Source organism: Dama dama, chromosome 18 (genome assembly GCF_033118175.1).
Source record: "Dama dama isolate Ldn47 chromosome 18, ASM3311817v1, whole genome shotgun sequence".
Lineage (NCBI taxonomy): Eukaryota > Metazoa > Chordata > Mammalia > Artiodactyla > Cervidae > Dama > Dama dama.
The window spans coordinates 44581928-44596566 of NC_083698.1; the positions used below are offsets into that span (position 1 = coordinate 44581928).

Consider the following 14639-nt stretch of genomic DNA (forward strand, 5'->3'; position numbering starts at 1 on the left):
GAGCCACCAGGGAAGCCCAAGCATACTGGAGTGGGTAGCCTATCTCTTCTCCAGGGCATCTTCCCAACCCAGGAATTGAACCAGGTCTCCTGCAATGCCGGTGGATTCTTTACCAACTGAGCTATCAGGGAACTGTACCCTTAAAAATGATTAAACTGATAAATCTTATATTATTTGTATTTTACCACATTAAATAAAAAAGAAAAAGAAAAGAAATGAAAATGCAGGTCTATCAAGACACATACCTGAAAACCAAACTGGATGTCTAGCTGAATTGAAGCATTCTTTTTAGTTGAAAACAACTCAGGGAAGAAAAGGGGAAGATGTGGTCCCTTCTCCCTCACCCTGACATCCACCAGATTATCATGGATGCAGTTGTGAAAATAATATATCAGGTGAGCAACAGAATGGCCACAAAGTGTAAGGTGCGGGGGCTGAAGTGCATGACGGGTGTGGCCAGCAGCACGGTGTCCAGAGGCAGGGCAGGCAGCACAGCCCATGAGGCTGGGGAGCTTCTGCAGAAGGAATGGGGCCTGGGCCCTGCAGCAGAAAGGGAGGCAAAGACCAAAGATGAGCACGAGGAAGGGACGGGCTGGTAAGGGGCAAACCACCTGTCAGGATTTGAAGGGACTGAGGCACAGGGGACCCGGAACACTGCATTAACTGCAGTCGATGGGGGAAGTGATGATAGGTTTTCACTCCAGGAACAGCCTGATAAAATGTGACTTTTCGGGAGATTAATTTTGAATTGGTATGCTGGGAAGATGGAGACAGGGAGGCCAATTAAGCAGCTATTATAAAAACTGAGGCTTGCCTCTGGTGGGGGCAGAGGGAGTGGAGGGAATGGAGTGGGTAGAGGGCTGCTCCTACAGAGGGAGCAGGAGGGTAAGAGGAAGGGAGGGAGGGTCTTTCTCAAGACAGTGGCTAAGGGAAGATATAAAGAAAGCTGTGCACTTGCACTGTGTCTGGGGGGTTGGGGGTTCAGTGAGAACCTCTGTGAGGGGCTGTCTAATACAGCACACCAGAGGGGTGAGCAAGGAGCAGGGCGGGCTCCCAACAGAGCAAACCCTGGAGGGAGGGGAAAGCCAGGAGCGGGGGCCAGCAGGACAGGTGGAAAAGTAGGCATCACCAAAACTTTGGAAAAGAAAATAAGGTGTCCCAAACGCTTGAGGGCAGTCTCCTATCTAATGAAATCCCTAATAATCTCATTTGGAAAGCAAACAGCCTCCCAGTCTAAGGCTGGATTATTCTATATTGGATTTGCACAAAACAGAGCCAGCTCTCTTTTTAAAGGTCTTCTGCCAGTAAGTGTTTGGTCTGAGCCTCTGAAAGTGGCAGGGCTCTCTTGAGTCCATTTGCCCTGCTTCTGCAAAAGATGGCGAGGAGGGACACAACGGTCAAGGTCAAGGGTATAGTGCCAAAGAACAGAAGCCTGGAGTCTGAGGACAGGGCTCACTGGGCTGACGCTGGTGGGTGGGAAGAATGGAGCCAGCCTCACTCAAACGTGACTTGTTTCACTTTCCCAACATTTCCCTTTCTTCCTGACAGTCTGCAGCAGATTCTGTCGTGTGGGAAAGGTCCTCCAGCCAACGAGCTCTTGGCCTCTCCGGGAGGCCAAGATCGAAACACTGGCCAGCAGACCAAGTGACTGGGGCCCATCAAAGGTCACTTGAAACCCCACACTGATGAGGGAACTGACTGGGAGGGACTGTGCTGAAGAGGAAACACATGTAAAACCACTGAGAGAGAGAGAAACTCCAGTTCCCTCTAGGATCAGCCAGGCCCCCACCAAACGCAAAATGCCCTAGTTAATGGGGAGTAGCTGAAAGCCAGAATCACAGACCTGAACATCACCACGTGGCCGTGCCTGCATATGGGAGATGCATTCTGTGTCTCTCTCGGCCACTCCAGTCACAGACTCTTCTTTGTCACTGCCCTTCAGCCAGTCACAGCTAGGGTATCTCTATAGCTGAAGAAGGCGAAGGTCTTTCACACCCACTTAGCAGGTGCACTGTCCATCAAAAGGACATCTCTAACTGGCGGGCAGTGAAAAGGAGTCTCCATTCCATCATCCGAAGGAGCACACCCTTCATGAAATTACTAACAATCCCAATGCCAAGAGGGAAACTGAAAAGCGGCCGAGAAAATGTTCAAAAGGAGGAAAAAAAGAGAGAGAAATCATCACTGTAGATAGATGCCCCTGGAGTTGCTTGGCAACCATCTTTGCTAACACCTTCTCCCAAAAAGGAACAGTTTGAGTCAGCTCCTGAGATATCCCCGAGGCCAGGGCTCTGACCACAGAGGCCCCAGAGCTGGGGCTTTGGGATGAAAAAGCATTTCACTGAGGGGAAGACCTGGGGCTCCATCAGCAGGCCACTGGCTCACACACATGAGGGGGAAGGAAAACATAACCATTTTGTTTAAAGATCATGCCTTTTGAGGCAGGGCTGGTACTAGAGTGAGGCAGGGCTGGTATTAGGGTGAGGCAAGTGAGGTGCTCAGGCTGCCACATTTAAGGAGGCCCTCGCTCTGCACTTGCAGGAGCCTGCGTGGGCATCTGTAAATGTGTGTCCTGGATGCCCCGCTGGCCTCACCTTAGTTCAACCCTGCTCCTAGAGCAACAATAGGACACAGTGCTTAAGAGTACTATCTCCGGGGGACTTTCCTGGAGGTCCAGCGGTTAAGACTGTGCTTCCAAGGCAGGGGGTAACAGGCTTGATCCCTGGTCAAGGGACAGATCTCACATGGCATATGGTGCAGACAAAAATTAAAGAAAAAAAAAAGAGTACTGTCTCTGGAATCTTCCTGCCTCTCAGTTCAAATCCCAGTTCTTCTTCCTCACTGTATCACCTTGGGTAAATCACTTAACCTCTCTGAGCCTGTATCCTAATCTCTAACACGAGAATGATAACAGGAATTGTCTCACAGAATGTCATGAGGATTACATGAGAAAAATGCACATTTAGTTCTATGTCTGGTATCTACTCAATACCCAGTAAATGGAAGCTAGGATTGTTATTTTTAAAAACACATAAACACCATCATCGATTTTTAAAACATGTAAGCAGCCCCCCAGAACCCCCTAAACTGAGCCTATGGAAACCAAGTGTCTTGGAGTGGTCCTGGTGTCTTAGATTTTTAAGAGCTTCACAAAGGATTCTCAAGGTGGGCAGGGTCAAGAGCTACTTCCTGTAACCGAAGTTCAGTAAATATCAGAGCCACCGGGGAAGCTTGTTAAAATGCACACTCCTGTGCTCTAGGCCGAGCGCTTCTGACTCAGTGTCACTGCAACCTGGGATGCTAAGTTAAGTACCTAGGTGATTTCAACACAGGGTCCCCAAAAGGGCCATACTTTGGAAAACTGAAACTGACTCACCCTTGAAAACTCACAGCACAGGAACATGGGTCCAACTCCTCTTGTTTTTATTCCTGGAATCCTTAAAGCACCAGGGATAAAATATTGACTAAAGATGCCCAGTGAGCCCAGGCACACTCCTGGAGCAGTAAGGATGCTGTCTGCCCCTTGGAAGTGGCAGCTCGTGTAAGGCAAGGAAAAGGCCCCAAGTATCTGGTAAAAGTGACAACCATCATAACAAAAGCTTACATTACTGAGCACCTAATGTATGCCAGATAGTACTTCATGTATTTTCACATCAACCCTAAGAGCTGGTATTACTCCTATTCTGAAAATGATGAAACTGAGGCTCAGAAAAGTTATCTTACTACACAGCTTGTAAGTGGCTAGGTCCAAATTTAAATAATGCTCCATTGAAGCTTCTGAGTCTGCAACATCAATGTATATTTGCAATAAAATATACCTAAAATTTTATCATTTTAGCCATTTTTAAGTGTTTGGTTCACTGTCACCACCATCAATCTATCAGAACTTTTTCATTTTTCCCAACTGGAACTCTATACCCATTAAACAGACTCTCAGTAGAGAATTCCCCCTCCCCAGTCCCTGGTAACCTTGTTCTCAATGTTCTCTACTCTTGTTCTCAATGGATTTAATTCTTTTAGGAAACCTGCATAAGTGGAATCATACAATATTTGTCCTTTTGTGGCCACTACGCTCCTAAAAAGAACTAGACATCACCTCGGTCTGACACGAGCAAACTAAGCATGTGTCTCAACCATCTTCCATACCCTGGTTAGTGTCATCAGTTTGGATGTCCTATCTCCCCACCCCCAACCTGGGACTCCATGACCTATTGGCGTACAGGGGCAGGGTCACAGAGCTCCTCCACTCTCACCGTCCCCCAGCAGAAGGTGTCCTTGAACTGTTCATATTCAGAGAATCACAATTAGCTTCACAGAGCAGGTTTGTTGATAACTGCTTCTGTGTTCAAAGAGGCTGTCAGTGAGTCACTTTTATCTTTTCCTGGTTTTACTCTGTCCTGTCCTAGAGAGTATTTACTTGGTTTACTTTTTTCTTTAAGCACCCGATCCCTAAAATTGGCAAGCAGAATTATGTTATGAAACCACAGGTACAAGGATAAAGCATCCATACAAAAACAAAAGCTTTCCCCACAGTAGAATCCCAGCTTGACTTAGCAGCAACTGCATAGCCAAGACTAACACCGGAACAGTAACAGTCCTTGGCCTCAGCTCCCTTGCGGGAAGCACTTCCCTAGACTCTCATCATTAGTTCAAGTGCCTCCAGGTCCAAACCCAGGTCCATTCGGCTGATGTGGCCAATCTGAGCTCTGCCACAGGAAAGAATAAGAGAGCCAGCCAGCCAGCATTATCTGGGAGCCCATCCTCGGCACAACATCGTACCAAGAATTTTAGGAGAGAGAGACACAAGGAAGTCAGCCCTTGACATTCAGTTTCTACAGTTTGGAAAAAGGTCAACCCATTGACCAACCCTCTCCCTTTCCATTATGGCTACCTTCAATTACTGCAGGCATGATTAGATTCCCAGTGGTCAAGCCCTGGAGATTTCCCCTGTAGTCCCTATGCGGCAAGACAGGTGTGGGGGCCCCCAAGACGTGACCCACAACACTGGGGGAGGCGGAGAGGGGCAGCCTCTTCTCAAGGTGCTGCTGGCCTGGGGAGGGCCATATAGTTGTGGGCAGCTACTCCTCTGACCCTTCTGAAGTCATCTGTCTTGCTCTCTGGCACAGGGGCGTGCTCCAGCCTCACTTCCATGTCCGAGGATTTTCTCAGCGGTGCCTTGTCTACAAACAGCTGGTAGTTGTTCTTGAGGGGAGGGGTAAAGTTGGGAACGACCTGCATCACCATCTTGGTGATGTCACTTCTGGAGCAGCCACCAAATGATCCGAGTTTCCAGATGTGAACACTGGCCACCTCAGGGGTTGTGGTCCTTGGGTAAAAAGGGGTTGATAAGGGCAGGGTCTTGGTGTGTCTGCTGTTACCATTTTATGTCTACTTCCAAAGGATGTCATGAAAGAAACAAAACGTCAGGAATGAAAGGTGAGCCCAGAGGATATAAACACGATGTACACAGAAAACCAGGCAAAACCCCAATTTTTCTAACTTTCTTAAATCACTTCTGGAGTGGAGCAAGCAGGCCCCTGTGAGCCACTGGCTAGAGTGAACGTGGCCTTCCAGTCCCAAATAACACCGCAGACCACTTGGCACGTGGGCCAGAGCCCTGAGGAATCAGATCCTCCACTGCTCTCCCTATTCTCTAATCCTTAACGTGGAAATCCTGCAGCCAGCCGCTCTGCTCTCCATCATGTGCATCCCCATTTCAGACAAATCCCAGGGGTAATCAACTGCACAGAATGCCAGTTGTATTTCCAGTCTGACTTTAAATATAAACTGAAATCCTATTGCTTCACCATGCTGCATTTGACATCAGGGGCCCCCACACAATAAATGCCATCATTATCAGAATTGGTGGCTTCGGGTCTCCTCCACCCACAGTGAGGGAGGGCTGAGCTGAACATGAATCTCAGTGCTGTCACCATTTACTATGGACATGAAGTTTCAGAGGGGTCATCTTGGAAATTTGGAGGAAAGCTCTGTGAGGGGTGGAGTCTTCTCCATTTAGATGATTCCAAATGTAGCCCCCTGGAGGCAATAGTCACAGCTCCACACCTGCCTGCTGAGGATTCAGTAAGGCCGCTCACGGGGAACTTGGGCCTAAGACATGGACAGATAGTAGCAGAATATTGCTGAGTCTGTTTCTCTTGTGTTCTTACCTTTCCAGCCTCACGTTACACCAGCGGTTCTCTTATCAGGGTGATTTGGCACCATCCCAGCCCACTCCTGGGATCTTTGGCAATGTCTGGAGACATTTTTGGCTTTTTCAACTCAGGGGAAGGGGAGGTGCCACTGGAATCCAGTGGTAGAGGCTAAGGATGCTGCTAAACATCCAACAACACCCCAGGACAGTGCTCTGCCACAAAGAAGTAGAGTCCCTGCTGGGAAACTCTGTACCACTCTCTGCTTCGCTATCATCACGCCAGTGACAGACTTTTTAGTTTCTAGAGCATTCCATATTCTCTCACATTTTGGGCCTGCACACCCGTTGTTTCTTTTAAATCTGTCCCGCCCAGCTCTGCATATTCATTCTCCAGGTTTTGGCATAAATAACATTTCTTCAGGAATACACACCCTGAGCCCTGAACCTAAATTAGGCCCCCCATCATGCTTTCCAATAGTACCCCAGTTTTCCCTTTCTGAGCACTCATCATGGTCGCCATGACTTTTTTAACGTTTGCCTCGGCTGCTAGGATGGGAGCGTCATGAGGGAGGGGCTCGTGCTCGTTCACCGCTGCCCCCCCCAGGCCCAGCCTAGTGTCGGCCCACTGTCACCCGGTCCCAAAGGCATGACGGAGGCCAAGAGAGCAGAAGCAGGTACGAAAAACTAACCAAGGGATTTCCCCGGTCGTTCAGTGGTTAAGAATCCACCTTCTAATGCAGGGAACATGGGTTTGATCCCTAGTCAGGGAACGAATATCACACATGCTGTGCGGCAACTAAGCCTATATGCCACAATTATTAATACTAGGACACACGCCACAACTAGAGAGAAGCCCGCTCACTTCAACTACTGAGCCTACGTGCTGCTAGCAAAAAGATGCCGCGCGACCCACAAAAGTCCTGCGTGCCACAACTAAGACCCGATGCACCCAAAAATCAGTACAAATCAACCAACAAATAAAAACTAAGCAAGACACCCAGAGGCTTAAACTACCCTCCCACTATGCTGTTGTTTAGTCACTAAGTTGTGTCTGACTCTTTTGCAACCCCATGGATAGTAGCCCGCCAAACTCCTCCGTCCATGGAATTCTCCAGGCAACACTGGAGTGGGTAGTATTTCCCTTCTCCAGGTGATCTTCCCAACCCAGGGATCGAACACAGGTCTCCCAAATTGCAGGCAGATTCTTTTACCAGCTGAGCCACAAGGGAACACTGGAGTGGGTTGCCATTTCCTTCTCCAGGGGATCTTTCCGACCCAGGAATTAAACCCACATCGCCTGTAGGGGCAGGCAAATTCTTTACCACTGAGTCACCAGGGAAGCCCCATCTTCCCACTATGCAGGCACAAAAGAGAGAGAGGCAGGCTGAACGGCCTCTGATGTGGACCACTACCTAAGATAAATGGAAATGGCAAGATACTATGCAATACTTATAGGATATTATCGGCCACGTGGGTAAAGCAGGCAGGAAAAACTATCCATGTATCTACTTGAATGCACATAGATGATCTTGAAAAGGATACACAAACAACTGGGGACAAGGGTAAAAGAGAGACTTTCTTTTTCACTGCATATCCCTCTCAACTGTGTAACATATGAACATTATTGAAAAAAATAAGAAAAATTTGAATGAGAGAGAAAAACAGTTTACATCCTCCAGCTATAAAAGCATCATTCCTGTAGACTGACATGATGAGGACCCAGCACAGGGTAACTGGGCTTAGGCAGCAAGATCACATGCAGTGTTTCAAAGTGTGCCCAACCTGCCTAACTTCCTATTTTGGGAGGAGCTAGAGCCACACTTTCTCCACAGAAGAACTCAAGTGCATAGAAATACTTGTATGTATAAAAAGATGCTTATTTTAGAGGCTCTGTATTTTCAAAACTAGATGGTGTTGAAAATGCCCTCTCAGCTTCGCCATCTTGGTCGTGGAGCTCCCCCTTCTCTATCAGCTGGATGAAACTGTGAAGTTGATTCATTCTCCAAGTCTTCTCCTCCTTTTCATCTTCCCTCCCTATCACATCGAGGCCACTCCACTTCTGTCCTTTCATCCCAAGCACTGGGCAAAAGAAGAGAGATGATAATGAAATGCCAAAGTGAACAAATGTTGCTGCTTATTAGCAAAAGGGGAGGAAGGTAGGCTTAATGGAGAAAGAAGTTGAAATTAATGGTGAAAATGAGGTTTATCAGTGTAATCTGTGGACTGGGTGTCTTCCCATTGCCTATTAGCATAGATAACAGAGTTGTCTATAAAATGATAAAGGGGACCAGTCCACAGTTTCCCATAAATCTCAACCACTTGCTGCTAGCTTCCCTGACTTGGATTCAAAGAACCCTTCATTCTGATCTGATCAATTGCCATCTTTTTGCCCCATCCAGCTATAACTGAAAAATTCTTAAACTTGAGTTGAACACGCTCCCATGTTCCCTGCTTCCTCCTGTGCTCCAGCCTAACTCCACCAGCATTAGCAGAACACCAAACTCTCACAATCACAGCACAGTCACAGCAAGATCTTACTGGCCCCAGAACAGTTTTCAGATTGGAAGCATTCGACAAGTTTACCTACATCAAATCAAAACACCTGGCAATACTGATGCACAGAAACATGCCTGAAGTAACAAAGGTAGGCCTCCAAAGGACCCAAACAATGATTCATTGAGGACTTTCTATCCTTACTGATCAAACAACTTATCAATCATTTAAAAAATATTTTTAAAAACATCCTGGTCCCCAGAAAGAACTCTGCAAACTCTTCTCAGCCATAAGTCCCAAACTGCCAAAGTAATTTTATCTAGCACTTGATAAAACTTATCAATGACTACATATCAACTGTACTCCATCAAAAGCATGGATATCACAGAAATCAGCTTTCAAAAAGTCTTCAGCGTTATAAAATTATGATAACATGGTTTACTCTAGAAATAAAATTTCTGATTGGGTATATCTTTTCCATTCATCACTGGTTAGTTAAAAATCCTCATTAATTCTAATAATAAAATTTTCTAGAACTAGCTTCATTAACATATGATGATGATAATCTTAATAACATCTAAAAAATAAGAAAGGCACAAATTCATTAAGCACTTACTATGTGCTAAACTCTTTTTTATTATCTCAGTTAATCCTCACAACAACCCTGCTATTATCTCTGAACTTTTTGGGCAACTTGATGTATAGTTCAGGACATCGATGAGCCATACACACCTGGTCCTTATTTATAAATGTACATTCTTTAAAAAATAAAAAGTTTAGGTGAGGCAATTAGAAAAGAGAGGCGTCTTTCTAAATCATGAAGTTTTCCCCAATTAGCTTAGAAAAATGTCTTCCAATAAATCTATGAAGCTAGAGAAAGAAAATTATTTTAAAAGGTTAACTAGATGAATTGGCCTTCCTTGGAATTTTCTATCATAATGGCAGCTCACATCTTAGATTAGGCTAATCAGGTTTCTGGGACCCTCCCTTTGAGGAAATCTTAGTGCCTCAGATCCAGGTCTATCCCCTCTCCACTATGGGGAACACATCACCCTGGGTTTTGGTCACAGACCCTTAGTTTTCTCAGAGTCTTAAAGACCACACACCACTGACAAACTATTTGCAGGACAATTAGGCTTGTGTACAAGATGCAGTGATGTTTGGCACCAAGAGCTTATAAAAAGAGAAAATAAGTCCGGTATTTATAGTTTAAGATATTTCTAATGTGAAGGCTTGCTTTTTGTTGTTGTTTAGTCACCAAGTTGTGTACGACTCTTTGCAACCCCACGGACCGTAGCCCACCAGCCTGCTGTCCATGGGATTTCCCCAGCGAGAATACTGGGCCGAGCTGCCATTTCCTCCTCCACGGGAGCCTCCTGACCGAGGGACTGAACCCACATGTCCTGCACTGGCTGCCTGCCGTTAAACATTCTGTGTAGTATGACTGCATCTCAAATGTAGGTACATTCAATAAAGAAACTTAAGTTCATAGGTCTCAGAAGGACCAGAGGAGATTTTAAAAACCACTCCCTTACTTTACAAGAAACAGAGCAGGCCCAAACAAGGAAAGTGAGGTTCCCAAGGTCACACACTGGAATTAGAAAGCGGATTCAAAGCCCTCTCTCCTGCTCCCGTCACCCTTCAGTCTGCCCTCAATATAACCCCACATGACTACATTCAAGCACAGAAATAACTATGCCTTCTGAACCCAGGTGATGATCTGGCAAGGTTCAAAAGTATTTGCCAAAAAAAAAAAAAAAAGCATTTGCCAAATTCCTCTTGACATAATTATAGCTAACTTTGGATAAACAGTAACATGAATGTGAAGACTTTATTACAGAAATCTCAAATCATTCAGCTAACATTTCATACTGATATAGGTGGAGTATTGAAGTAGAAAAAGATTCAAGGAATGGAGAAGGAACTATATTACAATAGTCAGGTTGTTCAAAAGTCTGCAAGTCCTTCCTTCCTTCTGAAGCTGTGGCCAGATGGAGGCAGAAGATAAAATGATTCTTTTTTAATTTTTCCAGACTGGCTTTTCCCCCAGAGTTTAGTCCATAAAAAATATCATATCACAATGTTCACAGCAGCATTATTCACAATAGTAAAAAGGTGGAAATAAGCTAAATGTCCATTAACAAATGGATGATAAACAAAACATGATATATACATACAGTGGAATATTATTCAGCCATAAAAAGGAATGAAATTCTGAAACATACTGCCTCATGAATAAACCATGAAAATATGATGCTAAGTGAAAGAAGATGGACAAAAAGGGTCATATATTGGAAATATATAGTATCTAGAATAGACAACTTCATAAAGACAGAAAACAGAATACAGGTTTCCAGAGCTCAGCCCCAGGAGAGGGGAAATAGAAAATTATTATATTAATACAATGGAGACAGGGTTTCTGGCTGAGATGATGAAAAAGCTCAGGAAATGAACAGTGTTGAGAGTTGTACAACACTGTGACTATACTTAGTATCACTGAATTGTGAGACTTTAAAATGGTTAAAATGATAAATTTTATATTTATTTTACAATAAAAAAATTCACATCAAAATCTAAATCATATACCTTCATTTCTTAATTGGAATTCCTAAATTCACCTATTAATTGCTATTAAAGCACAGCCTCAAGACCTGCTTACTACTGATGATATCCTGGTCCATCTATGTATGCTCACCACATGGAGAAACACAGTCACACCCAGGCCACGTTGTGTCCTGCAAAGATCCACCCACAATCAGGTACCTGGGACTTCCCACACAATGATTCCAGCAAGAAGGCCAATGGCAAGACGAAAGTAACCAGTGTTTCTGGGGACTTTGGCAACCAAATACCCTGATACCAAGTCTCAGCTAAATCGTTAAATTCCTCACCACGGGAAGGAGAAATACAGTTCATGTATATATATACACACACAATCTATCCATGAAAAAAACTGTGTGCACACCCCAGGAGAACTCCATGAACTGCTAACCCAGGCCTGCTCCACCAGGCCCACAAACAAAGAGATTTTAGCCCATACATGGCTATTTGGTAAACTGAGCAATCTCACAGTTACACTGAAAAGTGGGGCTCCATAATACAAATGAACATAGTTAGGAGCTAAACCTTTGTATCTTTACAGGTGAAAGAATATAATAAGCAAGATGTACCACTTGTGGCTTCTAAGGAAAGAAGAGCTTTACATTTTTTTTTTTTTTTCCTTAAAAGAATCTATTTCTCATGAGGCAAAGAGAATCTGAAAATAAGGGTCTTCTGAAATAGAAGCCTGGGGGAGGGTGCAGAGTATTTTTGTGTGTTATAGTCATAATCTATCAAACAGGCCTAAGAGGTGCCAATTCTGGGCTATACCATGACCGTTATTCAACTTTAAAGGTTTTCACAAGCTCATCTTTTCTGGAAACCTCTTCATTGCCACTGGTCTGATAACTGAGTTCCATAAGCTTTTAAAGGTGTCAAGAGTTTGTCTGTGAAGAAAAACAATTACCAGTGATACTTTCCAATGCCAACACACATGGACACTGAGCACAAATAAGCTGCCACTTGTAAGAAGGCCACTTGACATCATTCCCTTGTGCATCCTAAAGACACATGTCAAGATCACACTAAGATATTTAGAGGCAAACATCTTTAGAATACGGTTTCGTTTCCAATCAAAGTGCTTAATTAGCAGAAACATTATGCTAGAGAGCTGTCCTTGAATATGCATGCATTTTAACCTCCATGTCATTTTTTTTCTGAAGCACGAATTCTCTCACTGGATGGTCAGGAAACAATTAGGCACAGAAAACCAACTGTCTGAGGTGTGATCCACAAAACAAGTTCCATCTTTCCAAGCAGGTTTCGGCTGCCTACCAGGGTGACAACGCGTTTTATGAGGGAAACCATCCTTTGGCATCTAATGGCCTTTTTCTCCATTCATTTTGGATGAGCCAGGCTCCTATGGCCTAGTTATGGCTGAACGCTTTCAACACTTCCCGCCAACCTCTTCTGCACCCCTGCACTTCCTCCCACCTCCAATTTCAGTCAACCACATTTACAAGACACCAGTTAGTAAATCACAATTCGATTGAACCCATCCATTCGTTCAACAGAAAGTGGTCTCTGGAGTTGCTCCGTGTGAAGCCCATAGGCCACAGTTACACATGGCAGGCTTGCAAACGTGCATGGGCCATGATTTATTCATGATGGCCATGTGTGTTTGATGCCCGGTTCCAGCAGGCTGTGGCTTCACTCACCTGCCTCTGTCTGGGATGACCTAGCTACTCACTGTGTTCCATTTTAGGTACTGTATTTCCACGCTGGGGGAACAGAGATGGGTGACCGGCTGGAGGCTATATACACAGATGCCCCTAACCCTGCTCACCACATTACAATCTGTGACCAAACGCAAAGTGGGCCAAACATAACTTGCTGCAAAGGTTTGCCATGTACCATGGCTTTCAGTGGAGAAGTAGCTGCTGGGATGACTGACCACGTGGGGTTCATTAAACTGTTGTGTATTTACCCACAAGGAAGGCTGGGACGCTTTGAGTGGAGCCCTGCTCTTCATTTCAAAGATTTCCACCCCCCACCATTTGGAAATAATGCTCCAAAGGTGAACAGCAGATATGTATCAGAAGGTCCAAATGTGGACTCCAGCTGAAGTGCAGGAAACTTCTGCCTTCAATAGTCTCGACCCCTCTACCCCCCAGTTGCATTTGTACTTTGAAAGAAGTTAACATGAAGCAGTAGTCACCTGGGCGTGCTCAATTTTTGACAAGCCTTAGTCACTCTGTACCCAGCAGAACAATTCACATTATAGTCGAAATCCTGTGAAGATTCTGCCACACATGCTAACACTAAAATGCCAGTAGCTCCACTTACCTTCTTTATTAAGCCTCATAACCTCCCTGCTTTTTCCACCCTCTTTTCCAGCCTCTTCTAAATCTACATCTGCAGATGAAAAAGAAAAGGAAAAAAGAAAATAAGGAAAAAAAGAGAGGAAAAAAAAGGGGGGGGAGGCAAAGTCAAGGGGGGAAGGGAGAGTGTTTATTTGCAAACAGATCGATATAAATACTGGATATGAAAATCTTTCAAAAATTGACAATGCAACATTTCCTCCCAAGTCAGGATTTCCATCTACCTGGCCCATATAGGTACCAAAAAAAAAAAAAAAACTATGCAAGCAGCAACAGAGTAGCCTTTTAAACGGATACACCGTGGGGCTGTGAAAGCCCACCCCGCGGGCTGCCACGGGGAGAGGGCACAGACAGACAGACAGACAGACAGACAGACAGCCCTGGCAGCAGGGCCTCTCTCTGTGCACTGATGATCTGTCTCTGTGTGTATTTATTTGGAGAGAGGGAGAAGCATGGAGGACACCGGGGGCCACTCTCTCTCCACACACACACTTTTTCCCAGTGGCTCTAGGTGAATGGAAAGGTTACAGGGTAATAAAAGGAGGAGGAGGCGGTGGGGTTCTTACTGTCGGAGCAGTGTAATTTGGCGGCGTCGATCCAGGAGGACCAGGGTTTGCCCAGAAACGCCTCCGGACTGGGCACTTTGCGATCCAGTGTCGCCATTGCTCTTCCTTCTTGTTGCTTTTTCCCTGTTCCTTCGGCAGCAGCAGCCGAGAGACACGGGATTCGAGAACGCTCCGACGTCATCTTCGGAACGTTCCGACATTGAGTGTTCTGAAAGGGGGAGGGAGGGAGGGAGGGATGGGAGGAGGGAGGCGGAGGAGGAGGAGAGAGCAAGGAGGAGGAGCCGGCGTTCAGCGCCCGGCCGGGCTCGGCTCGGCTCTCGGCATCCGCGGCCGCCAGGGGCAGCAGAGAGGCGCCCGGAGGCCCGGCGCCCGCACGCCTGCCGCCAGCACGCCCGCCGCCGGGGGCGGGGCTGAGCGCTGCAACCAGAGGATGCAGCGTGGGGCGTGAGGATGCTGCGGCGCCGCCGGCCCCCGGCGCCCGCTAGCCGGGGTCCTAGGGGCCAGCCG

General features: G+C 45.9%; 1 protein-coding gene across 6 annotated transcripts in view; it reads right to left on the bottom strand.

Annotated features, from left to right (window-relative positions):
* Window positions 1-14341, bottom strand: part of ATXN7L1 (ataxin 7 like 1) — a 252280-nt gene extending 237939 nt beyond the window's left edge. For 5 of the 6 annotated variants that reach the window (XM_061165222.1, XM_061165225.1, XM_061165224.1 and 2 more), the window contains exons 1-2: window positions 14133-14341; window positions 13532-13600 (exon numbers count right to left, since the gene is read on the bottom strand). In XM_061165222.1, coding sequence (XP_061021205.1) covers window positions 13532-13600; window positions 14133-14313 — 250 coding nt within the window. In that variant the 5' untranslated portion in view covers window positions 14314-14341. The remainder of the gene's footprint in view (window positions 1-13531; window positions 13601-14132) is intronic. The other variant, XM_061165221.1, reaches the window with a different exon arrangement.
* Window positions 14342-14639: the final 298 nt, after the last annotated feature.